At 36.8% G+C, this 26989-nt stretch overlaps 1 protein-coding gene across 33 annotated transcripts in view; it reads right to left on the bottom strand.

Moving 5' to 3' along the window:
• NRXN1 (neurexin 1) overlaps positions 1-26989 on the bottom strand; it is a 1133558-nt gene that overhangs the window by 138596 nt on the left and 967973 nt on the right. For 18 of the 33 annotated variants that reach the window (XM_063648738.1, XM_054474905.2, XM_054474907.2 and 15 more), the window contains one exon: positions 105-194. The exons of the other annotated variants lie outside the window; for them this stretch is intronic. In XM_063648738.1, coding sequence (XP_063504808.1) covers positions 105-194 — 90 coding nt within the window. The remainder of the gene's footprint in view (positions 1-104; positions 195-26989) is intronic. 33 annotated transcript variants of the gene reach the window in all.

The following is a 26989-nucleotide window of genomic DNA, read 5'->3' as shown; positions in this document are numbered from 1 at the left end:
TTTACGGAAAATTTATTTTTTATGTTTATTAGTGTTACAATGAAGTACTACTTGGTTATGTTCAAATTATTTTTTTATTTGAAGTTTTAATCAATGTTTTTTACCTTTGTCGAGTAGCCATTCATCAACTACTCGACCAAGTCGATATGGAATTCGCTGTCTAGCAATCGCCAGGCGCTCGTTATCATTGTTTCCTTTAAAGTTTAAAGAGACATTTCATTGGTTAAAATCTGTAAGGTCAAAGGTTAAAAGTTAATACTTAAAGCTTGAGCTATACAGTTGCCACATGATTTTTTGAAATTTGGAATTTTAAAAAGTTCTACCTAGAACATTTCATGTTTCAGACTTGTCATTCATTCATTTATTTTATTTTAGCAAACAAAATTATTCCTATGTTAATTGAAAATTAGAAATCTGCATTTGAGCTAGGTTATTAAACTTATGTTATAGACAGACCCGAACAACCAATTTAAACAGCATATAATAGCTTTACAAAAAATGACCATTGACCTCAGGGTTTTGTCTTTTTGATGTTTCTTATTAACTAGTTAAACATGTTCAGGTGAAACAGGTTTAAGTTTTCAAAATACATTCAACCTCTTATTCCAGATTAATAATTTATGATCACCAAACTTAATACCATCTTTGGCACACTGAAGCATCTAAAATAGGCCTAGCATACTTTATTTCCTAGTCAGAAAACAGAAATTCTTATTCACCTCATTTAAGAAAACAACAAAGTCCAAATAGTTCTTGTGTATTTCACACAAATTGATTTATCAATCGCTTGGACATCACAAGAGAATGCATCTTGCATCATCCAGATATGTTACTACAGGAAAAGGCTTTGACAAAAGTGACTTTATTTGAGTGTCCTTGAGTTTCATTTAAAGCTTAACATGTTGAAGCAAATAACATTAGAAAAAATAATTATATGTATGTTTTTATATAGTCAAATATCTGCTTTTCATTAAGTTATTCTTTAAAAGCATGACAGCTTAAGGAACAAATATAAGCCACAAACAGTGGCCCGTATTCATAGATCTAACATAAGTGAGAGCCCTGCTTCTTTGCATAAAAAATTATCTGCTAGAAACACTGTTTAAATTGACCTTGAATATTGCTTGCAAATAGATGAGTGTTTTCCTGATCTGTAAAGCACTTAGGAAGAATCTGAGACGCCATCTCGTTGTTCAGTTGTGCCTAATGCAAGAAGAGATTTTCTATTCCATTAGAGTTAACTAACATGGAAATTTAAGCTGAGACATTTTGGCATTAGCTCAGATGAGGACTCAGAGGTGAAAGAAATGTTGAATGGTAGCACTATCTGCATAAAAAGACTGGAGTGTTTTGTTAGAGAAGATAAATGAATAGATTTACATTTTATTCCTCTGATTTAGGATAATTTACAAGTGCTTTCTTTTGCTACTCTTATAATACACTATACTTACCACAATAAGCCCAGCATAATACTGATTACACACTTTTGGAGAGATAGAAGAGAACTATCTTTTAGACCTCATCAATTTGTCATCTGAATGTCTATATGACTGAAAATATTTCACACATTAATATTTAATTTAAAATGTAAATATCAAACTCAAGGCAAATATAAAGTTTAATGAAGACATTAATATGTATTTCTCTGTATTCTGTGATCACTAAAACTTTATAAAATAATATTTTATAATGTGGGAATATAGTTTTGTTAAACTAATAATTTTTTTAAAAGGACACAAACGGCACAAAATTCCAACCCTGTCTTCATTTTTTAAAAGTGTACACAATTTGTGTTCTCTTCTGTGTGTTTGCATATATGCATATTTGGAATTTTTTTAAATGTAATATTAGTTACTTTAGGACAGTGTGATTATTGATCAATTACATGTTTTTGGCTTATAAGTGATTTTATATAATAAGCATGTTTGACATATGTAATTTGAAAAGCAATCACAAAATATTTTCAAAAATACATACCCTCTGCTCTATAGTCTTATTTGTCACTCAATACTCATACCAACTCACATTGGCATAACACTTCTGACAACTTTATGATTAGGTGGTTCCTCATGTTTTTCATGCTAGAGTCTTCCAATCATCAGGAATGACCCACATTCTCTCAGACACCATCTGAATCTAGGTCGCAAATCCCTCCTGCCCAATTACTACTACAGTCTATTGACAGACCTCTCTGCATCTTCTCTGCAATTAATCACACCCATTTTCCGCATATAAGCCAATATCTAATCATATCACTTGTCTAGTATAACCCTTCCCATTTCTCTTAGGATAAAATCTCAGACCCTTAGTGAAGTTTATAAGTACTTCCACAATCTGGTCCCTTCCTACCTCCCTGTCCCCTCTCATGGCCATCACTGCCTCACTCTGCTCTTTTTATCCTTATAAGACTTCCTTCAATTCTTCCAAATTTTTTCTTTCTTCTCTCTGGGACTTTGCACATGTAGCTTCCTTTATGGGATATACTCTCCCTTGTTCCCACCTCATCTCTGTCTTTCATTAGCTAACTATTACTAATTAATGGAATCTTCTTGGTAGGAACGTTGTTTCCCCAGAAGGTATTCCCTGATGTCATCAAGTTAGATTAGGACACTTGACTATATTTTTTATAGCTCCTGAAACATGCCCTTTAGAAAGAAGCATTGAACCTCTAATGGCAAATTTGATAGTTTGCCTTCAAACTCTGAATATCCCTCCATGAGGTCAAGTACTATGCTACTATGTGCAGTATTTATTACTTCTTCAGTCTTACTTGCACAATACCTATCACATACACTCCTATGAATATCTGTAGAATGAGGTAGTCAAGAAAATCTTGTTTTTAGTCCTGGTAGCTTCTGTTGCACTATTAACACATTTTTACAACCTAACAACATTAAAAAGAAAAAGAAAGCAAATACTAGTGTCCAGAGAATAAACCACTTGTAGCTAAGCCTCCCTTTGCACTTTCCAAAGGAAACACCATACACCTCACTTATAATTTTATTTTTTAATGAATTGTCACTGATTTGAACATCTCTACAATCAGTTCATTATTTTTTTAATAATAAATTCCCCATGTCACAAAATTGGTAAACATAGTTATTATTAGCAGGGAAAGGTTGGGGAAAAAAAGGTCTAAACAAGACAGGTGGAGAAAAATCAAAGCTTTATAGATTATTTTAATGACTTTTAAAAAGATCACATAAACACATAAATACATTCACACATACATACATAGAATTTGTCCTCAAACATTTGACTAGTACTAATAGAATAATTGTGTGATTGATATATATGCCAGTATGATGTAAGTCAACAGAAGCTTTGGAGATCCTTGCTGAGACTCAGCTAAAGCAAGAACATAAACACTGAATTCCCAATGATTAACAGAGGTCATCTAACAACAACAATAAAACAATTTAGAAAATAGAGTAGGCAGTAGACACAAGTATGAAAATATGTGATAATATATAAGAAAGGTAGCCACACAAGGGGGTCATATCTTCCTACTACCCCAGAATATCAGATGCCTACTAATTCAGTGAGCACTGTTTTAAACTGAAGAACTTTTTAATTACATGACAGACTTTATTCTTGTATGGGTAATGAATGGAAAATCAGATGGTGCTTATTCAATTCAATATATGCCTACTTTATTCTCTAAATTCTTTGTTCTCCTACTAGAATTAAAAACTAATGACTTTGTTCTCCTACTAGAATAAAAAACTAATGACTTTTCTGTTGCAAAATTATATGCAGATACATTGTGATATGGTTTGGCTGTGTCTCCACCCAAATCTCATCTTGGATTGTCACTCCCATAATCCCTACATGTGGCAGGAGGGACACAGTGGGATGTAATTGAATTATGGGGGTGAGTTTTTCCCATGCTGTTCTCATGAGAGTAAATAAGTCTCACAAGACCTGATGGTTTTATAAAGGGCAGTTCCCCTGCAGATGGTCTCTTGACTGTCACCATGTAAGACATGCCTTTGCTCCTCCTTCACCTTCTGCCATGATTTTGAGGCCTCCCAACCATGTGGAATTGTGAGTCCATTAAACCTGTTTTTCTTTATAAATTACCCAGTCTTGGGAATTTCTTCACCGCAGTACGAAAATAAACTAATACAGTAAATTAGTACTGGTAAAGTGGAGTACTGTTATTAAGATATCTGGAAATGTGGAAGTGACTTTGGAACTGGGTAACAGGCAGAGGATGTAACAGTTTGGAGGGCTCAGACAAAGACAGGAAGATGTGGGATAATTTGGAGCTTCCTAGAGACTTGTTGAATGATTTTGACCAAAAAGTCTAGGCTGAGGTGGTCTCAGATGGAGATGAGGAACTTATTGGGAACTGGAGAAAAGGAAATTATTGCTATGTTTTAGCAAAGAGACAAGCAGCATTTTATCCCTGCTCTACAGATCTGTGGAAATTTGAACTTGAGAAAGACAATTTAGAGTATCTGGTGAAAGAAACTTCTAAGCAGCAAAGTGCTCAAGATGTGACTTGTGTGCTCTTAAAAGCATTCAGTTTTATTCAATTATAAAGATATGGTTTGGAATTGGAACTTATTTTTAAAATGGAAGCAGAGCATAAAAGTTCAGAAAATTTTCAGCCTGACAATGCAATAGAAAAGAAAAACCCTTGTCCTGAGGAGAAATTCAAGCCAGCTGAAGAAATTTGCATAGGTAATGAGGACCCAAAGGTTAACTGCCAGGACAATGAGGAAAATGTCTCCAGAGCATGTCAGAGATCTTCACAACAGCACTTCCTATCACAAGCCAGGAGGCCTAGGAGGAAAAAATGTTTTTGTGGCTGAGCCCTGGGTCTTGCTGTTTGCGCAGTCTCAGGACTCAATGTCTTGCATTCTAGCTGTGGCTAAAAGCGGCAAATGTACAGCTCAGGTCGTTGCTTCAGAGGGTGCAAGCCCCAAGCCTTGGTGGCTTACATGTAGTGTTGAGCCCGTGGGTGCACAGAAGTCAAGTATTGAGGTTTGGAAACCTCTACCTAGATTTCAGAGGATGTATGAAAACACCTGAATGTCCAGGCAGAGGTGTGCTGCAGGGACAGAACCCTCATGGAGGACTTCTGCTAGGGCAGTGCAGAAAGAAAATGTGAGTGGGAACCCCCACCCAGAGTCTCCACTGGGGCACTACGTAGTGGAGCTGTGAGAAGAGGACCACTGTCCTCCAGACACCAGAATGGTAGATCCACTGACAGCTTCTACCATGCACCTGGAAAAGCCACAGACACTTAACATCAGCCCATGAAAGCAGCCAGGAGGGAGGCTGTACCCTGCAAAGCCACAGAGGCAGAGCTGCCCAAGACCATGGGAACCTTCCCCTTACATCAGCATGACCTGGATGTAAAACATGGAGTCAAAGGAGATCATTTTGGAGCTTTAGGATTTGACTGCCCCACTGGATTTCAGATTTGCATGGGGCCTGTAGACCCTTCATTTTGGCCAATTTCTCCCATTTGGAACAGATATATTTACCCAATGCCTGCACCCCCACGGAATCTGGGAAGTACCTACCTTGCTTTTGATTTTATAGGCTCATAGGCAGAAAGGACTTGCCTTGTCTCAGATGAGACTTTGGACTGTGGATTTTGAGTTAATGCTGAAATGAGTTAAGACTTTGAGGAACAGCTGGGAAGGCATAATTGATTTTGAAATGTGAGGGCATGAGATTTGGGAGGGGCCAGGGATATGGTTTGGCTGTGTCCGCACCCAAATCTCATCTTGAATTCTAGCTCCCATAATCCCCATGTGTCACGGAAGATGTGGGAGGTAATTGAATCACAGGGGCAGGTTTTTCTCATGGTGTTCTTATATAGTGAATAAGTCTCATGAGACCTGATGGTTTTATAAAGGCAGTTCCCCTGCACATGCTCTCTTGCCTGCCACCATGTAAGACATGCCTTTGCTCCTCCTTCATCTTTCTGACATGAATGTGAGGCCTCCCCAGCCATGTGTAACTGTGAATCCATTAAACCTCTTTTTCTTTATAAATCACCCAGTCTCCAGTATTTCTTCAGAACAGTATGAAAATGGAAACATTGTGAAGACACATCTAAATAAAGTACAGTGAAAATGTCTTTTTAATAGATGATTCCCCAAATCCTTCCACCATTAGGTATAAAATAGTTCAGAATGTTTAGGTTCTGCAGCGACTAGGCCTATATTTTTCCTTTACCTCATGATTTTCATAAAAATGTTGCATACTAAAAGTGGTAATGGAAGTATATTATTTTAAATAATTTCTCAAGATGTATTTTATTTCTTTAAAAATTCATGGTGATATTTACTTGTAAAATATCATTCAGTAGTTTGCATGATTTTGTTGATTATATTTAATACCATCCATAGTTCAATATACATCTAGACCATACATGCAATATAAAGGATATAAACCATTTAAAGATCAAAGGCAAAAATAATTTCCAATGACCTTTTCTTTTCTTTGGAAAGGTTCAGGATCTAATATCAAATATGCTGGGATATAGAAGCATTACATACAGCATTTGTGAATGGTCAGTGTAAGCGGGCTTAAGCTGACAGGTGAGATGAAAAACAAGTGGAATGTCCCTGAAAATTCAAATCAAAACAAAGTTGAATCTTTCGAAGAAGACATTTTTACCTTGAAGTATTCTAAATTAGAGGTAAGGATAAATAATAATGACCCACTTTTCAAAGATCTATACGTTCCGGGTTATAAAAAGGGTCCAAAAGGAATTTCATCTTTTTCTAAAAGCATAAAACTCTACTATAGCAACATGCTGAGCAAATAGGCTTGATTTATAAAAGCAGAGCTTCTCATTGAATAGTTAAAAGATAACAATTTAGTCTCACACTTTTCCCATGATAAAAGCAGGATAGGATTTTCCTTTGATTTCTTTTCTTTTTCCTCCAGTTAATTTTGTGTGGTTTGATCTGTTGGTACCTCCACTGAAAATGTCAGTGACAGCATACATGCCTCTGCCGAAGTAATTTTCAAGCAATGGAACTGCATGTAAAATTTGGTTTTATTTTCCTTTGAATTTCAAAAAGAATTAAGTATTTTTGACAGGAGGAAAGACTCCCTTCCCCCCAATCCCTGTAGTAATGCCATTGCAACAAGGTACAATCTCTAATTGTAAGGTATTAAATGTCATTAATACGTCAAACAAGTTTCCTGGGGTGAAGAATTCAAAGGAAAATCTGATGGCTTATATTTGGGATGTATACCCTCTATTTTGATTAAATCCCAGATAATTTTATTTGCCTATTTGTATAGACTGAATATTTGTATCTCCCAAAATTGATCCATTGAAAACTAATTCCAAATATGATAGTGTCAGGAGGTAAAGCCTTTGGGAGCTGATTAGGTCATGAGGAAAGAGCTCTCATGAATGGGATTAGTGCCCTTATAAAAGAGGCTCCAGAAAACTCCCTTCCCTCCTTCTGTGATACGAGGATACAATGAAAAGATGGTCACCTGTGAACAATGAAGCAAGTCCTCACTAGAAATGGAATCTTGTACTTCCTAGTCTTCCCATTTGAAAGAAATAAACTTTTATTGTTTTTAAGCCACTCAGTTAATAATATTTTATTATAATTGCCCAAATGGACAAAAATACCATGTAACAATATTTGGTCACATTTTAGTCTATTTATTCCATATGAAGGAGCAGACTTCCGGGAAATGAGAGTAATTACAAAGAATCAAGGTAAGTAGCACAAAGCAATAAAACTCAAATCCTTGACTTGAAGTTAAATTTCATGGTGTGACTCAGATAACAAAGATAAATACAATTTTAATCATATTTTTATAACTATCGGTCAGTAGAGACAAGCTATATGAACATCACTGATGTATAGTTTTTCTCCTTTCATTTTAGATCTTCACTCTTGTTGTGTAATTTCTCCTCAGAAATAAAAGTGTCAGCATCTGATATGACATATTAATATCTTCGGGGAAAAAATAAAGAAAAACAATGCTATGAACCAAACATTTGTGCAGAATCATATGAAAATAAAAATCAGAAGAACAAAAAGAGACTTGCTTCTTCGAAAGGCTTATTTCTTGAGTTTTTAACATTGGGAAAAGAAACACAAAAGGATTCTGAAAGTCATCTATACCTCAAGAGAAGATTAGTAACCTGTGTATAGACTGATTTTTAAATGAGAACATGACATTTGGATATATCTAGGCCCAGAAGGCAAAGTAATAGTTTTATAAACATACTCTAATTTTAAGTGCAGCATAATCACAAAATTTTCAACTGAATGCAATGTGTATTGTTGTCATGTAGACCATACAAATACCATAATGCCTTACTTGGCTGACAATGTTCCAAATAAATAGATTTTGAACATCATTGACACCTTTTGAGAAACAAACTTTTGAAAAATATAACTCTTCTAATAAAACATTTGTCTTATATATTACTTTATTTCCTATATCATTAAAATGTGTACATAACAAATACACATATCTAACTGGCTCCAGCTTACTCCAGTTTCATCTTGAACCACTTATCTCTGACTCTTTAGTCACTTTGTAATTTTTTCAATTCCTTTAGCTAAGCCAATCCACTTTGAACCCAACATTCTCCTTTGCATTGCAAATTTCTGGCATCCCTGTGTACTCAATATCTCTGCCCACCTCAACATACACACACACACAGACACACACACACACACACACACACACACATCTGAGGCTGGCTAAATTTTTTCTTTTTTAAATATCAGCTTATACATTTCTCAAGGAAGCATTCCCTGTGTCCCCTACTGCTCCACCAAATTATTCTACTTAATGAATTCTTCCACTATGCATTCTTACAATACTTAGTAGCAATATCTATAATCATGATCAAATAAGTTCATGTAATTGATTCTAGATTCCAGATTCCTTGTGAGCAGGAGCCATGTCTGTCTTGTTCAATGCTGTATGCCTTATCTATAACACATTGGTGAGCACATGGTAATTGCTTGATAAGTAATTTCTAAATGAAAACTGAACCCATACAGTTATGCAAAAAATACCACTTGAGGTAATTTTTTGCATAATAATATAGTGGTATTTCTTGTTCAAGATCCACAAGGCAGTGAGATTGTTAGTGTCCACTTACATATATGTATATATAGTCACAAACACCATTGGGTTGTGAGAGGAATAGAATTTTGCAAAACATTATAGTAAATTTTGCTTGGATGTCAAATTTCCTTTTTGCTTCTTGACCATTTAGTGTTCACTAATTATATATGTGTGTGTGTCTGTTTAGTTTATTCAGTTTACTAGACACTAAACTAAATAGAGATAAAATATGTGTCTCTATATATAATATATATAATTACTGATTCATTATTTATATAAAATGACTCTAACTGCTTATCTTTCATCAATTTTGAATTTGCCATTGTAGTACACAATAGGAAAAATCTTTTAAATCTTACTTTTATGCTTAATTACAAGTCAATGATTTATAGTCTGAGGTGAGCTCTACTGTGGTGCATACACATTAGCAGAAAAATTAATACCACGTGGGATCTTCTTTTTTTTTCCTAATTGTTTAGAGAGCTGATCATGCCAATCTTTGATTTGGTCAGGGGGAAATTTCTGCAAGGGCTTCAATTCTCTCATGACTGTGTACAAGAAACAGTCTTGGACTCTATGAACCTTCAAAATATGTATCATCTCCAAGACTATATTTTCTACCAAAATTTTAGTGGTGAATTCTTTCAAATAAATTGAAATGTTGATACTCTGGTTTCTCTTCACATCATATTAATCTTTTACTAAATTGAATCTTTTACTAAATTGAAATGTTAACCCTCCAAGGAGCATTTACTTCCAAAGTTCATCAATAAGTACATCAATGCCTTGTAAAGAAAGCAACATTCATTTAACCAAGGCAAAAATGATACAAAGTTGAAGCTTATAAAATCAGGTAGTAGAAGTTATGGATCTTCTAGTCTTTGTAACATGAGGGCAGAGGGCTTCTAGAGTTTGCCTGATTCGTGGCTGATAAAGAGCAGTGAGGGGCTTGGATTGTCTTCTGGACTTTTAAGACCTCACTGAACGATGAACACACACTACCAGAATCAAAGGATGGTTTTTGTCAGACAACAGGACTAGACCAGACAGTAAGGCTACAGTTAAGTTTCATGCATGCTGGGAAATCCAGTTTTTCCGTATAAAGTGGTCTGTAGGTAAAGAAACTAAAGAAAACAAAGGACCACTAGAAAATAAGAAAATAATGTATTGAGTAGCTTTATGTTTTATGCACTGTGTTACTTGCTTATTTAGGTTATCTTATTTAATGCTGGTATTGATCCCAGACCATAAGTACCTTTTATTTTACTGATGGAAAAACTGAGGCTCAAAGAGATGACATAAAACTAATGCTGCATCATACATCATAGAAAGAGGAACCATTTGAACCAAGATATAACTGACTCGAAAACTGTTCCATGGAATAGTTATAAAGTAATATCTCTTCATACCTTGAGTCATAAGAGCCAACATCTTCTCTTTAATCCTTATAGCACTCTTTTGTATAATGTAAGATGTCATTAAGGCTTGTCTACAAAGTTTCTGTCTTCTAGATTCTGGGGTGAGATTGCCCTTATGGACACATGAAATCAGTAATCTTCCCCAAATCCTCAAGAATTTATCAGGAGGATAATTTTATCATCTCCATTTTATAGATTAAGACAGTGAAGCAGAGGTAAGTAAAGTGATCAAAGTCCTATAACAGTGGAGATCCCAGTGAGAAGCAGTATTTTGTTTTTTTTCCTTTCATAATGATGCCTTGTATGCATAGCTACTGGAGACATAAAATGTTCCAGACATTCCTTGTCTTTACTCCTAACCTATAAGAAAAGCCACAAGCATAATAATCCACTAACTTCAGTGCTTTTTGGATGTTGAACCTCTCCAGAAACACGTTGGAAATGCAGAGAGGATCCTAGTTGTGACACAAAAGACCACTGTACTTCATTGACTTGTCAGAGAAAAAGAATATTTCAACATGTTACAGTAAATTTTGCTTGGACGTCACATTTCCTCTTTTCCTTCTTGCCTATTTCTTATCTTTGCGTTTCCTTTTACACATCTCCAGAAACCCAGTGCTTTCATGCCACCTGTCAACAACTCAAGGTGTATATTTACAACTGCGGTTCCTACACATATCTCATGTTCCAAAAATACTTCACCTTCCTTCTTCTCTAGTGCCAATAATTAAACTCTGGTTTCTTTAGTATAGCTTGGCTAGATGTTAGAAAAGCAATCGGACTCAATAAAGTCAATACATAAGCAGTGACCATGTACTCTGAAATTATTGTACTCTGAAAGGCATACATCAATACATCACATGGATTCTATTGTTGAAGAGCTTACACTTTGTCTAGGGAGTCAAGGGGACAAATGAGGAAAGTTAAAAAATAAAAGATTTAAGTAAAAGTTCAAGATAATAGATAATGAGACATAAGTATGCAATTAACCACCATGTGAAGTGTAGTTGCCATAGAAGTTCAGAGAGAACAATGAATTAGAGGAAAGAAGGTGTGATGGAACACAAACGATTGCACCCAGATCACAATCAAAATTTCACTGAAATAATAATGAGCTAAAAATTTTTCATAATGTGAATATTAATCCTCAAAAGGTTGACAATTGATCATTATCCTAAACTTCATAATGCTATTCACCCCACATCTATTTTTAAATAAATAGACTCTCCAATAAAACATATTTAGTCTCAAAATATAATTACAAGTATGAACAATAATGGTTAAATATTCATGTCATGAGCCATGAAAAAAAAGAAAAAACTCTGGTAAAACTACTAAGTAAAATGCACTGAAAATCGGCAAGAATTTGAGGGCAATGTGTAAAAGTGAAATATTTGTGTTAGGATGGAGAAATTAATGGTGACCTTTTTTCAAACTTCAATTTTATATTATTGATAGTACATTTATGCACATTTCAACTTTGTTCCCACTGCTTCCTTAAACACATACACACACACTCATTTCTCTAAATTAAATGCAATATATTAATGTAATGCTACAGGAAGAGGGGGTGGTGCAACTCAAGAGTTCTGTCAGTCATTCTCACAGCTAGAAAGAGCACGCACAGCTCAAGTAGGGTGATGCGCTGTTCATGACTAATGCTTCAGATGACATCCCAGCTCCTTATGTGAAACAGCAGGCTTTTATATCCAGTTAAACAATATCTTCATGTGAGACTGCTGTGATGTTGGGCATAGAAGGCTGCAGGCTGTCTACTGCAGAGTTCAATGGTGCTTTGGGGAAGAAATTAGAATCTTAGTGCATGTCTAACTAGCTTAAGTAATTTTTTCCTTCACATCCCTCTCTTATGTGGATTTACATTAAGATATCTGGTGTTTCTTTATACAAAGATTTGTACAAGCACTCATTCCCACTAGCTACTTACATTCAAAAATTTTGGTTTGGATATTGTTTCATCAGATTAGTTTGAAATAAATACAGGTAACCTTGTGAATTTTGGATCTCATTGCCCGTGTGGAATGAACAGTGATTTAAATTTTCTCCCCTACACCTTTAAATGCTGTTTGTTTCCCACTGCAAAGGGACTGGAGTATCATATCAAAAACCAGCAGCAAGGAATGAAAAGCAGCAGGGACAAGCAGATAACAAAATACAGAACCTACTCTGATAAATTAAAGGTCATACTCTGTTATCATGCATACTAAAGAGTTCTTTTGTGCTAGTTGTGTAGCATTTAAGACAGAAGAATGGTTTAACAGCTACAAAAACAGGCAGAGCCATTGATAGACATCACTAAATACTGAGAATAAGAAAAATGAAATGTAAGAGCAGCCCCACATTACCTTACAAGTGGCATTTTGCCATTTTCCCAGATATGAGAATTTTGAGTACTTTCTAAATCATAATGTCATAACATTTAAGCCTATCCACTCTAATAAAAACCTAAATATATATTTTTTCTAAAGTGTCTTTTCGCAGTTCTTGTTTTTCGAAAATTGGAAAATTATGTGGTTCAGCTGAAATTTCTACCACTCCATTATCAGTCTTGACTTTTAATCTAGTCTTCTTAATATTCAAATTGGTCCATGGAAAAAAAGATAGGTGAATGTTTCATACACAGTCTGATGTGGCCTATAAATGGAACTGAGAAAGTTCCCTATTCTTAAGTGGAAAAGAAAAGTCTGATTATTATGACATTCTGATCTTATTTTCAATGGACTTCAATCTGTCTCTTCCAGTTGTAACTGGAATGCAAGTTTTTTTTCAATTAGAAAGATGAGGTTTGTCCATTGTATGCAAATAATTTAAGATTAAATGGTCTGGAATTGCAAAGGACCAAGAGTTGGATAAAGGTGCTGGATAATTGCTAGCCCCATTCAATTTTATAAAATGTAAAACCACTGAAGTAAAATAACCATTTTTTTCTTTTTGTAGATAAATTGAATACTATGGACATGAATTTAAATTCCTAAAATAACTTTCCCCTAATACAAGTTAATTTTCTCTACCAGCAATTATTTCTTAAAAGTAATTATCCAGTGGTCAGAATCACTGAGGAAAGAGAACCCTTGATGGTTAAGATAATGAGCTCTAATTCCTGGGTTCAAATCTTGGCTTCACTATTGACTAGCTGGATCAGTAGCATAACATTTTTTAACCTCAGTTTTCTCATCTGTAAAATAGATATTTGTAAGAATAGTACCCACAATATATGCCAATCTCTTAGCACAATGCCTGGCACATGGTAAGCACTCAGTAAATATTAGCCGTTATATTGTAGTCATGTCATTGTTTATTTTCTAGTATGATGTGCCTTATACAATATATCTAAGAATGTATACATCACAAAAAAATATTTTTTTTACCCATCTGATCATAGAAAGTTGAAGTAAACGTGAAGAAGAGTGGAAAATAAATCTATTATCTTTCCCAGAATGAGTAATGGCCAAAGAGTGAGCCTTATTATGAGTGATATCCCGAACGTAGGTGCTTTATCAAAATCACTGTACTTTCTCCCAAGCAATGTCATCTTTAATCTCAGAGGTTTATGCATGCTACTTTTAAGTCAATGGGAACAACTGAAAAGAGGTCATTAGCTGGAAGAAACCACACAAAAAGAAAAAGCCAACAGCGCCTGCCCTGAGGGAAAACAGAATTCAGGGTACTACCATCTGTTCTGTGCCAGCAGCATGGTGACAAAAGCTGTTCCCAGAATAAGAATACTTTGGATAGCAATGAAGTCTTAAAATGACATTTTAATCCATATATTAATGCTTCAAAGGGATCCATTTCAACTAGAATGCCTTAACTCTTTTTTTTGCCCCATAATGCTCCTGGCAAAGAAGGGCCACAGAAACCATGAACAGGAGTGGATGCTGCTTGATCCATTTTCTGCAAAATGAGGTTTGGGGACTGGATGGCCTCTAAGCTGACCCTCAATGCTAATGGCCCATGGTCCCAGGCATCAGACGGTGTTGTTGTAAAGACAAGCATTAGGCCACCTTGTTAAAACATGGTGATTGTGGATTTTCATGAGGAAATTAATTTTAGAGCCATTAAAAACAAAATACCATAAATGTTTTTTAACTCGGCAAATATCTTTTAAAAAGCAGTGAAATATTTGACTTGGCATGTTCTTTTCTTCGTCTCTCTCTCTTTTTAAAACTAACTTATGGTGCCTTGACAATTTTATGAAGAATTTCAGTTGGCATCTGTGGAGACCTTTATAATTAAGCCATTACATTTTTCTGAAATGTTTGATGTTTTAAGCTTGTCTTCTTTCCTCTTTCTGCTATACAGACACACACACCTCTTATCACTGAGACATTTCTCTGCATTCTTTCTACCCATTTACCACAGCATGTCATGGTTTTGACAGCCATTTTAAGAGGAGGAAGGCAGACATAGGTTAGATTTCAGAAGATTTTTTTTTTTTTTTTTTTTTTGAGACAGAGTCTCGCTCTGTCACCCAGGCTGGAGTGCAGTGGCGCGATCTTGGCTCACTGCAAGCTCCGCCTCCCGAGTTCACGCCATTCTCCTGCCTCAGCCTCCCGAGTAGCTGGAACTACATGCGCCTGCCACCACACCCAGCTAATTTTTTGTATTTTTAGTAGAGACAGATTTTAGTAGAGACGGGTTTTCACCGTGTTAGCCAGGATGGTTTCGATCTCCTGACCTTGCGATCTGCCTGCCTTGGCCTCCCAAAGTACTGGGATTACAGGCGTGAGCCACTGCACCTGGCCGAGATTTCAGTTTTATACAGAGTAGTTAAGACAATGAAGGACAAGGCATTATGATGCTAGGAAATAGACAAGTTTGTCTCCTCTTCATTTGAAATTTTTAGCACTAAAGAGATTAGAGCAGAAAAATTTAAAAGGAAATCTGAGGACTTCAAGTCAATGGCTGCCCTTTGCAAGCTCTTTTTGTCCAAAGTGTATCAAAATAAACCTTTTCTTGGATTACTCAAACACCTGTGATCATGGGATCAGTACTTTTGGAGCTATTTCTGGTTCAAGAGACATTCTCATGAGAGTTCCTTTCCAATCAAATCTGTCAGGGGCTGACTTAAAAACCTGTAAATGGCTCACTGTAACTCAGACTAAGTAGAGATCACCAATTAAAACCCAGGCATCCTAAATAATGCAGTAGGTACAGAGGAGAAATGGTTCATTGCATAAAATATATCAGAATAAAACTATGAATTTCTCTACTTCCTTCAGTGTTTCCTCTTAAACTTAAGCTACCTGTTATTTCTAGTGATCTCTAAATGCAGAACAGAATGAAGACAAGATGAAAACTACAAAGATGAGGGAGGAGCCAAGATGGCCGAATAGGAACAGCTCCGGTCTACAGCTCCCAGTGCCAGCGACGCAGAAGACGGGTGATTTCTGCATTTCCATCTGAGGTACCGTGTTCATCTCACTAGGGAGTGCCAGACAGTGGGCGCAGGTCAGTGGGTGAGTGCACCGTGCGCCAGCCGAAGCAGGGGCGAGGCATTGCCTCACTCGGGAAGCGCAAGGGGTCAGGGAGTTCCCTTTCCAGGGGTGACAGACGGCACCTGGAAAGTCGGGCCACTCCCACCCGAATACTGTGTTTTTCCGACGGGCTTAGGAAACGGTGCCCCAGGAGAGTATAGCCCGCACCTGGCTCAGAGGGTCCTACGCCTACGGAGTCTCGCTGATTGCTAGCACAGCAGTAAGAGACCAAACAGCAAGTCGGCAGCGAGGCTGGGGGAGGGGCGCCCGCCATTGCCCAGGCTCGCTTAGGTAAACAAAGCAGCCTGGAAGCTTGAACTGGGTGGAGCCCACCACAGCTCAAGGAGGCCTGCCTGCCTCTGTAGGCTCCACCTCTGGGGGCAGGGCACAGACAAACAAAAAGACAGCAGTAACCTCTGCAGACTTAAATATCCCTGTCTGACAGCTGTGAGGAGAGCAGTGGTTCTCCCAGCACGCAGCTGGAGATCTGAGAACGGGCTGACTGCCTCCTCAAGTGGGTCCCTGACCCCTGACCCCCGAGCAGCCTAACTGGGAGGCACCCCCCAGCAGGGGCAGACTGACACCTCACACGGCCAGCCAGGTACTCCAACAGACCTGCAGCTGAGAGTCCTGTCTGTTAGAAGGAAAACTAGCAGAAAGGACATCCACACCAAAAACCCATCTGTACATCACCATCATCAAAGACCAAAAGTAGATAAAACCACAAAGATGGGGAAAAAACAGAGCAGAAAAACTGGAAACTCTAAAATGCAGAGCACCTCTCCTCCTCCAAAGGAACACAGTTCCTCACCAGCAACGGAACAAAGCTGGACGGAGAATGACTTTGACGAGCTGAGAGAAGAAGGCTTCAGACGATCAAATTACTCCGAGCTACGGGAGGATATTCAAACCAAAGGCAAAGAAGTTGAAAACTTTGAAAAAAATTTAGAAGAATGTATAACTAGAATAACCAATACAGAGAAGTGCTTAAAGGAGCTGATGGAGCTGAAAACCAAGGCTCGAGAACTACGTGAAGAATGCAGAAGCCTCAGGAGCCGATGCAATCAAATGGAAGAAAGGGTATCAGCCCTGGAAGATGAAATGAATGAAATGAAGCGAGAAGGGAAGTTTAGAGAAAAAAGAATAAAAAGAAACGAGCAAAGCCTCCAAGAAATGTGGGACTATGTGAAAAGACCAAATCTACGTCTGATTGGTGTACCTGAAAGTGACGGGGAGAATGGAAACAAGTTGGAAAACACTCTGCAGGATATTATCCAGGAGAACTTCCCCAATCTAGCAAGACAGGGCAACATTCAGATTCAGGAAATACAGAGAACGCCACAGAGATACTCCTCGAGAAGAGCAACTCCAAGACACATAATTGTCAGATTCACCAAAGTTGAAATGAAGGAAAAAATGTTAAGGGCAGCCAGAGAGAAAGGTCGGGTTACCATCAAAGGGAAGCCCATCAGACTAACAGCGGATCTCTCGGCAGAAACCCTACAAGCCAGAAGAGAGTGGGGGCCAATATTCAACATTCTTAAAGAAAAGAATTTTCAACCCAGAATTTCATATCCTGCCAAACTAAGCTTCATAAGTGAAGGAGAAATAAAATACTTTACAGACAAGCAAATGCTAAGAGATTTTGTCACCACCAGGCCTGCCCTAAAAGAGCTCCTGAAGGAAGCGCTAAACATGGAAAGGCACAACCGGTACCAGCCACTGCAAAATCATACCGAATTGTAAAGACCATCGAGACTAGGAAGGGACTGCATCAACTAACGAGCAAAATAACCAGCTAACATCATAATGACAGGATCAGATTCACACATAACAATATTAACTTTAAATGTAAATGGACTAAATGCTCCAATTAAAAGACACAGACTGGCAAATTGGATAAAGACTCAAGACCCATCAGTGTGCTGTATTCAGGAAACCCATCTCACGTGCAGAGACACACATAGGCTCAAAATAAAAGGATGGAGGAAGATCTACCAAGCAAATGGAAAACAAAAAAAGGCAGGGGTTGCAATCCTAGTCTCTGATAAAACAGACTTTAAACCAACAAAGATCAAAAGAGACAAAGAAGGCCATTACATAATGGTAAAGGGATTAATTCAACAAGAAGAGCTAACTATCCTAAATATATATGCACCCAATACAGGAGCACCCAGATTCATAAAGCAAGTCCTGAGTGACCTACAAAGAGACTTAGACTCCCAAACATTAATAATGGGAGACTTTAACACCCCACTGTCAACATTAGACAGATCAACGAGACAGAAAATCAACAAGGATACTCAGGAATTGAACTCAGCTCTGCACCAAGCAGACCTAATAGACATCTACAGAACTCTCCACCCCAAATCAACAGAATATACATTTTTTTCAGCACCACACCACACCTATTCCAAAATTGACCATATACTTGGAAGTAAAGCTCTCCTCAATAAATGTAAAAGAACAGAAATTATAACAAACTATCTCTCAGATCACAGTGCAATCAAGCTAGAACTCAGGATTAAGAATCTCACTCAAAACCGCTCAACTACGTGGAAACTGAACAACCTGCTCCTGAATGACTACTGGGTACATAACGAAATGAAGGCAGAAATAAAGATGTTCTTTGAAACCAACGAGAACCAAGACACAACATACCAGAATCTCTGGGATGCATTCAAAGCAGTGTGTAGAGGGAAATTTATAGCACTAAATGCCCACAAGAGAAAGCAGGAAAGATCCAAAATTGACACCCTAACATCACAATTAAAAGAACTAGAAAAGCAAGAGCAAACACATTCAAAAGCTAGCAGAAGGCAAGAAATAACTAAAATCAGAGCAGAACTGAAGGAAATAGAGACACAAAAAACCCTTCAAAAAATAAATGAATTTTTTGATCAACTTTGAGAGGATCCTCAATTTTTTGATCAATTTTGAGAGGATCAACAAAATTGATAGACCGCTAGCAAGATTAATAAAGAAAAAAAGAGAGAAGAATCAAATAGATGCAATAAAAAATGATAAAGGGGATATCACCACTGATCCCACAGAAATACAAACTACCATCAGAGAATATTACAAACACCTCTACGCAAATAAACTAGAAAATCTAGAAGAAATGGATAAATTCCTCAACACATACACCCTCCCAAGACTAAACCAGGAAGAAGTTGAATCTCTGAATGGACCAATAACAGGAGCTGAAATTGTGGCAATAATCAATAGCTTACCAACCAAAAAAAGTCCAGGACCAGATGGGTTCACAGCCGAATTCTACCAGAGGTACAAGGAGGAGCTGGTACCATTCCTTCTGAAACTATTCCCATCAATAGAAAAAGAGGGAATCCTCCCTAACTCATTTTATGAGGCCAGCATCATCCTGATACCAAAGCCTGGCAGAGACACAACAAAAAAAGAGAATTTTAGACCAATATCCTTGATGAACATTGATGCAAAAATCCTCAATAAAATACTGGCAAACAGAATCCAGCAGCACATCAAAAAGCTTATCCACCATGATCAAGTGGGCTTCATCCCTGGGATGCAAGGCTGGTTCAATATACGCAAATCAATAAATGTAATCCAGCATATAAACAGAACCAAAGTCAAAAACCACATGATTATCTCAATAGATGCAGAAAAGGCCTTTGACAAAATTCAACAACCCTTCATGCTAAAAACTCTCAATAAATTAGGTATTGATGGGACGTATCTCAAAATAATAAGAGCTATTTATGACAAACCCACAGCCAATATCATACTGAATGGGCAAAAACTGGAAGCATTCCCTTTGAAAACTGGCACAAGACAGGGATGCCCTCTCTCACCACTTCTATTCAACATAGTGTTGGAAGTTCTGGCCAGGGCAATTAGGCAAGAGAAGGAAATCAAGGGTATTCAATTAGGAAAAGAGGAAGTCAAATTGTCCCTGTTTGCAGATGACATGATAGTATATCTAGAAAACCCCATTGTCTCAGCCCAAAATCTCCTTAAGCTGATAAGCAACTTCAGCAAAGTCTCAGGATACAAAATCAATGTACAAAAATCACAAGCATTCTTATACATCAATAACAGACAAACAGAGAGCCAAATCATGAGTGAACTCCCATTCACAATTGCTTCAAAGAGAATAAAATACCTAGGAATCCAACTTACAAGGGATGTGAAGGACCTCTTCAAGGAGAACTACAAACCACTGCTCAAGGAAATAAAAGAGGATACAAACAAATGGAAGAACATTCCATGCTCATGGGTAGGAAGAATCAATATCATGAAAATGGCCATCCTTCCCAAGGTAATTTACAGATTCAATGCCATCCCCATCAAGTTACCAATGACTTTCTTCACAGAATTGGAAAAAACTACTTTAAAGTTCATATGGAACCAAAAAAGAGCCCGCGTCGCCAAGTCAATCCTAAGCCAAAAGAACAAAGCTGGAGGCATCACGCTACCTGACTTCAAACTATACTACAAGGCTACAGTAACCAAAACAGCATGGTACTGGTACCAAAACAGAGATATAGATCAATGGAACAGAACAGAGCCCTCAGAAATAACGCCACATATCTACAACTATCTGATCTTTGACAAAGCTGACAAAAACAAGAAATGGGGAAAGGATTCCCTGTTTAATAAATGGTGCTGGGAAAACTGGCTAGCCATATGTAGAAAGCTGAAACTGGATCCCTTCCTTACACCTTATACAAAAATTAATTCAAGATGGATTAAAGACTTAAATGTTAGACCTAAAACCATAAAAACCCTAGAAGAAAACCTAGGCATTACCATTCAGGACATAGGCATGGGCAAGGACTTCATGTCTAAAACTCCAAAAGCAATGGCAACAAAAGCCAAAATTGAAAAATGGGATCTAATTAAACTAAAGAGCTTCTGCACAGCAAAGGAAACTACCATCAGAGTGAACAGGCAACCTACAAAATGGGAGAAAATTTTCGCAACCTACTCATCTGACAAAGGGCTAATATCCAGAATCTACAATGAACTCAAACAAATTTACAAGAAAAAAACAAACAACCCCATCAAAAAGTGGGCAAAGGACATGAACAGACACTTCTCAAAAGAAGACATTTATGCAGCCAAAAAACATATGAAAAAATGCTCACCATCACTGGCCATCAGAGAAATGCAAATCAAAACCACAATGAGATACCATCTCACACCAGTTAGAATGGCAATCATTAAAAAGTCAGGAAACAACAGGTGCTGGAGAGGATGTGGAGAAATAGGAACACTTTTACACTGTTGGTGGGACTGTAAACTAGTTCAACCCTTGTGGAAGTCAGTGTGGCGATTCCTCAGGGATCTAGAACTAGAAATTCCATTTGACCCAGCCATCCCATTACTGGGTATATACCCAAAGGACTATAAATCATGCTGCTATAAAGACACATGCACACGTATGTTTATTGCGGCATTATTCACAATAGCAAAGACTTGGAACCAACCCAAATGTCCAACAATGATAGACTGGATTAAGAAAATGTGGCACATATACACCATGGAATACTATGCAGCCATAAAAAATGATGAGTTCACGTCCTTTGTAGGGACATGGATGAAATTGGAAATCATCATTCTCAGTAAACTATCGCAAGAACAAAAAACCAAACACCGCATATTCTCACTCATAGGTGGGAATTGAACAATGAGAACACATGGACACAGGAAGGGGAACATCACACTTCGGGGACTGTTGTGGGGTGGGGGGAGGGGGGAGGGATAGCATTGGGAGATATACCTAATGCTAGATGACGAGTTGGTGGGTGCAGCGCACCAGCATGGCACATGTATACATATGTAACTTACCTGCACGTTGCGCACATGTACCATAGAGCCTAAAGTATAATAATAATAATAATAATAATAATAATAAAAAGAAAACTACAAAGATATCCTATCAAATTTGAGCTGATGCTCCATTACTAAGGACAATTGGAATTGATGCACACACATGTTCTTCTCCATCTTTCTTATAGCCCAATAGATCTATAGTTAGGCTGTGTCATATCCAAGGAGAAGCCTGAACTAACTAGGCTGTATAACTCTGGCCTGATTAATACTTATCTAACACTTTTTCTGAAGTCTTTTAAATCTAAGTCTGTTTTGACTTCATTGAAAATAAGCAGTTTGTTGGCAATCTCCACACAAGAACCCTACACATACTTAAAGACCGTTATGAGCTCAATTGTTTATCCCCCAAATTCATATGGTGAAGCCTTAACCCCTAAGACTTCAGAATGTGATGGTTTCTGGAAACAGAGACTTTAAGGAGGTGATTAAGTTAAAATGAGGCTGTTAGGGTGGATCCTAATGCAATCTGACTGGTGTTCTTATAAGAGGAAGACTGGACACACAAAGAGACAAAAGGGATGCACAGGCATAGACGAAGGACTATGTGAAAACCCAGCAAGAAGGTGGACATCTGCAAGCAAAGGAAACAGGCCTCAGAAGGAATCAAACCTACTGACTACTTGATTTTGGACTTCCAGCCTCCAGAACTGTGAGAGAATAAATTTCTCTCATTTAAGCTACCACTCTGTGGTATTTTGCTGTGGCAGTCCTAGCAAACTAATACAGAGATAATTTAAACGTAGTTTGAAATAATATATTGTTAGTTTATTCACAGATCTTTCATATTAAGATGTGATAGTATTTTGCTACCAGTTGCTAAAATAGTCTAAAAGCGAGTACTCATTGATATGCACACAGAATGAAGTTCTGTGTTAACGTCAAATCATGTCCATTTTAATTATTAATTTTAGTTAAAATGTATTTTGTCGTGTTCTGGTTTTGCTGCAAATCATAATATTCTACATCACAGTTCTGGTAATTAGTACAGTTTCCAAATAAACTCTATCAATGTACATTTTTTGCGTGACTAAAACTATAAAACAATATTATTTTCATCATGAAATATACATGATTATATGTAGTTCCTTTAATGTATATAGAACGACTTTTCCAAAAGGAACTACTTAACCTTTCATATCATTAAATGAATTTTCTTGAACAAAACAAAATCTTTTCTACTACCATTTTCTTCACTTTGTGACTCCTTATAACTTCCTTCCTTGTAACACCTGCTATGCAGGTGACTGCAGCACTTTTAAAAATTTACTGTCAGTGTTAACTTTCCAATTTATGTAAAAAGTTTCAGTGCAAAACAAACAATAAAAGCAATCCTGCATAAGACAAATCCTTACTTATGTTAATGATTACATCAGGTGACACTGTCTTATTTAAATATGCTTATATTTTCTTCAATTTGGAAACTACTATGAGATCCCAAAAGATACCTTGTGTCCACTTCAAAAACTCTAAAATTCTAAGTACCAAAGGACAAGCATATATTTATTCGTACTAATTTTTATCCTTAGGAACTGCCTAAGAAATTAAAAAAAAAAAAGAAAAAGGGATTTTGAGAGATTATAATTAGTTTTGTGGGGCTTGCTAAATAGTCATGGCAAAAAAAACCCAGCAACTTTCACTGTTAATTTGGAATGTTTATCTTCTGCTCAAAACTGAATGAATGTCTTACATTGTTGTGCTTTTCCTTCGGTGCTTATCACTGAAGAAGAATGCCAATTCCAAGCCCAATTTGGACATATACCTCAGTAAAGCTGCCCTGCAGCAGGGCTGACCACCTCCACTGAAAATGCCTAGGCACAGTGAAGGCCCAGCAAGTGGATGACGGCATCAGCTGGTCCTAAAACAAAAAGACTTGAGTAGCATATGGATGTAATGACCTCAAGATCCCCTATATTTCCTAAGAAATTAGACAAAGCTTCACCATTTCTGCCTACAAAGACAAACTTCAAAATATTTTTGGCCTGCTTTTTACATGAAAAAATGCTTATGAAAAGGGAGTGGACAAACTTTGTCTATGCCTTTGTCTTCTGCTCTCTTTTGATGTTCCTGGAGCCTGTACCCTTAGGAAGAACTTGATCTTGAATTCCAATACCAGTGTCCTTCAAATTCCGCTTCCCGTGTTATAGTAAGCAACGCCTGGACTGTCGTGTCACCTAGCTTAGCTCCAGACATTTACAGACATTTATTCTGGCCCCTTTAGACCATTCCCTGCACTTTAGCCAGAAAAATTATTTGAAATCATGTGTTATCACCAATAGACTATATGTTCCAAGGGAGTAGTGACCATTCCTGCACTCCATGCTGTATCCCTAGCATAATAAGTCCAGACACATAGCAGGTCTTAAATAAATATTTCTGAATAAATTACTGAATTCATTGGGATTACATCTCCTCAGTCTCTTGTGTCTTCCACTATCCTTTGTTCTAACATGGCTTATCAATCATAATTAACCTCTGGAATACTTATCAGGCCTCACTCATGCTTCCAGTTTCTTTTCCATGACCCAGACTTACTGAATTTGCCTTCTATTCCTTCCAAATCCTGCTTTTTGCTGGTGAAAATAGGTAGTCACAGTAGTGCTCACTTTTTTTAATACAGTAAAAAAAGAGAAGCAATTTGACATTAATATTTAGATATGGAGTCAACTTCCTTCTTGAAACTTGACATAATGACTCTCTGCTAACTATTTGTAGAGATAGTCAACAATTCTAGTTTGGGTAGGAAAACTGAGAATAAAAAAAAGCATAGGCCTGTTAATCTCTTTTTAGGAAGAGTTTGAGCATTCTGATTAGAAACAGATCTCATGTAAGCTCTTACACATAAATGAGTGCACTATTAGTTTGATATTTTATTAAGAAGCAACATGAAGAAAAATAGGCATATTTTATGGCAACTTGGTACTTAATAGAGTTTATGCCAAAGGAGGTCAGTGCAATGCATTTTCTTTTTTAGTTTTTGTTTGTACATTTTTTAAGGCCTGGAAAATATGAGGGTATGAGTAGGATCCCAGCTGTGCCATTAATGACACGTATAACCATAGATGCTTTATTTGGCTAGTCTTTAAAATAAACAAAAAAATTATAGGTTGCCAGATTTTTTGAGGAAGAAATTTTATTTGATGACTGAGCTAAGGGACCCCAACATAGTATATTATCAAGAGTACATCATTTTTAAAACATTTTATATTATCACTATAATTTAGGTAAAATTATAGTATATGTAGCACTAGATGATGTATTCTTCATCAAAAATGAAAAGTTTCCTTTTAGTAGCCATAGAAGGAAGAGTTCCCAATTTAAATCTCATGAAATCTTGCTTTCTTAAATATGTAAAATATAACACAAGATTTGTGGAAAAAGGTAGTCAAGTCTATTTGATTTTTACGGAGGCTAGAACATTCCAGATTCAATATCATGAATAAACTCATAAACAAGTTACTATATCTTCTGTAAAATGGGGATAATTTATGAGGTTACTTTTAAGAATAATATGTAATGTCTGTAAAGTTGCTGGGAACAGTTTCTGGCACATATATATGATGGCTACTATTGTTTTTATAGATTACAAAGAATCACAGATCCTTAGAAATAAAAACAACTTGAGGTAGAATCTGGTGTAATTCCCATCCAGTGCAGGATGATTTGATAATCTTGACAAATTGGTCTCTTGAGCTCTATAGAATTAGAACAGAGTCTAAAAGTTACCATAGCTCAGGAAGAGTTGAAGTACATTATCTTATAAAACTACTCTTGTTCATGCTATTTCCTTTCGAAAGTAAATGTAAAAAATATGGAAAGAGCATCATCACAAATTGTGAATACAATGGATCTTCTCATTTTGGTTTGTTTTGGTTTGGCTATACATTGAAATACCTTAATTCCATTCAGTCATTATGCTTAGTTTATCAAGTTAGTGGCCTTCTGGTATATTCAATACATACAACAGTAAAGTTCAAAGTGTGAAACTGAAATGACAATACAATGAAAACACAAACAGATCCAATCCTAGATTTCCTATTGCAAGGGCAAGAAATTGAGAACATTATAGTCAGGAAAATGTATATCAGGAAAATGAGATTTACAAACAATTTATATGTATAGAAACAAAACAATTAAAATCTGAAACAGACTCCAAAATGTAAAATATCTGACCTCACAGAAGGACTTTGAACCCTGTTATACATCTTTCTTCATCCATGCAAATTCTATTTATTCTATAGTCTACTTTGACGAGTCACTGAAGAATTGAGGAGCAGGAAAATATATGATGAAAGCAATTTTAAAAAGATAAACATCTTGGCTGCACACCAGATGGATTAAAATAATGGAGACTGGGGAGGAATATTTATTGTTTATAGCTGATAACAGGAAAAGAGGCCCAATTGTGTAAAAAGCCTTAGATCATTAGAATAATGTCAGCCCAAGAATAAATGCCTCAACAGGAATAAACTGAACACCTTATCATAATCACTAACTTAGACTGAGTCTAGTTTCTCCAGGTAAAATGCAGGCAGTAGTCTCAATTCTACCAGTAGGCACTGCATATTACAGGAGGTGACAAATGTTCCAGATTGCCTCAAATATCTTGGTTTGTTCCTATTATATAGGAGTAACTATCAATAGTGCTTCTTTTTTTATCAGAATTGTGTCTGTTTGAATGATAATTTTTATGATCTTCTAATTATTGAATGCCACTGTGGAAATTTAAAAAAGAAAACTTCCCTGGATTGTTATAACTTAAGCAAAAGGCTTGGGCAATCCCAACATGCTTGGTGACAAAGAAAAAAAAAAACAGCTTTACTTTCAGGAAATCTGGCTGTGTACATGCACATGACTTGGAGACCCAAGCACAGACTGTATTTCAGCCTCGACTCATCCCCTCCGCTGGGACTCTGGGGCAGCACCCGAGCTGTCTAACTATACACAGTGCCCTGTCCACCAGCTAGCATGGTTTCTCTAATGTTCATTTATTAAATTTCAAATGAATTCCTTAGCACTCAGCCCACATTTTACTCTTCTGTGATATCAGCCTTGATTACCGAACACCACTCTGTTTTCCAAAATTGTACAGAACATATATTTTGTGCCACTCATTTGAAC

Source organism: Pongo pygmaeus, chromosome 12, assembly GCF_028885625.2.
Source record: "Pongo pygmaeus isolate AG05252 chromosome 12, NHGRI_mPonPyg2-v2.0_pri, whole genome shotgun sequence".
Lineage (NCBI taxonomy): Eukaryota > Metazoa > Chordata > Mammalia > Primates > Hominidae > Pongo > Pongo pygmaeus.
The sequence above is the reverse complement of the archived record's forward strand: the minus strand, read 5'-3'. Positions and strand labels throughout refer to the sequence as shown.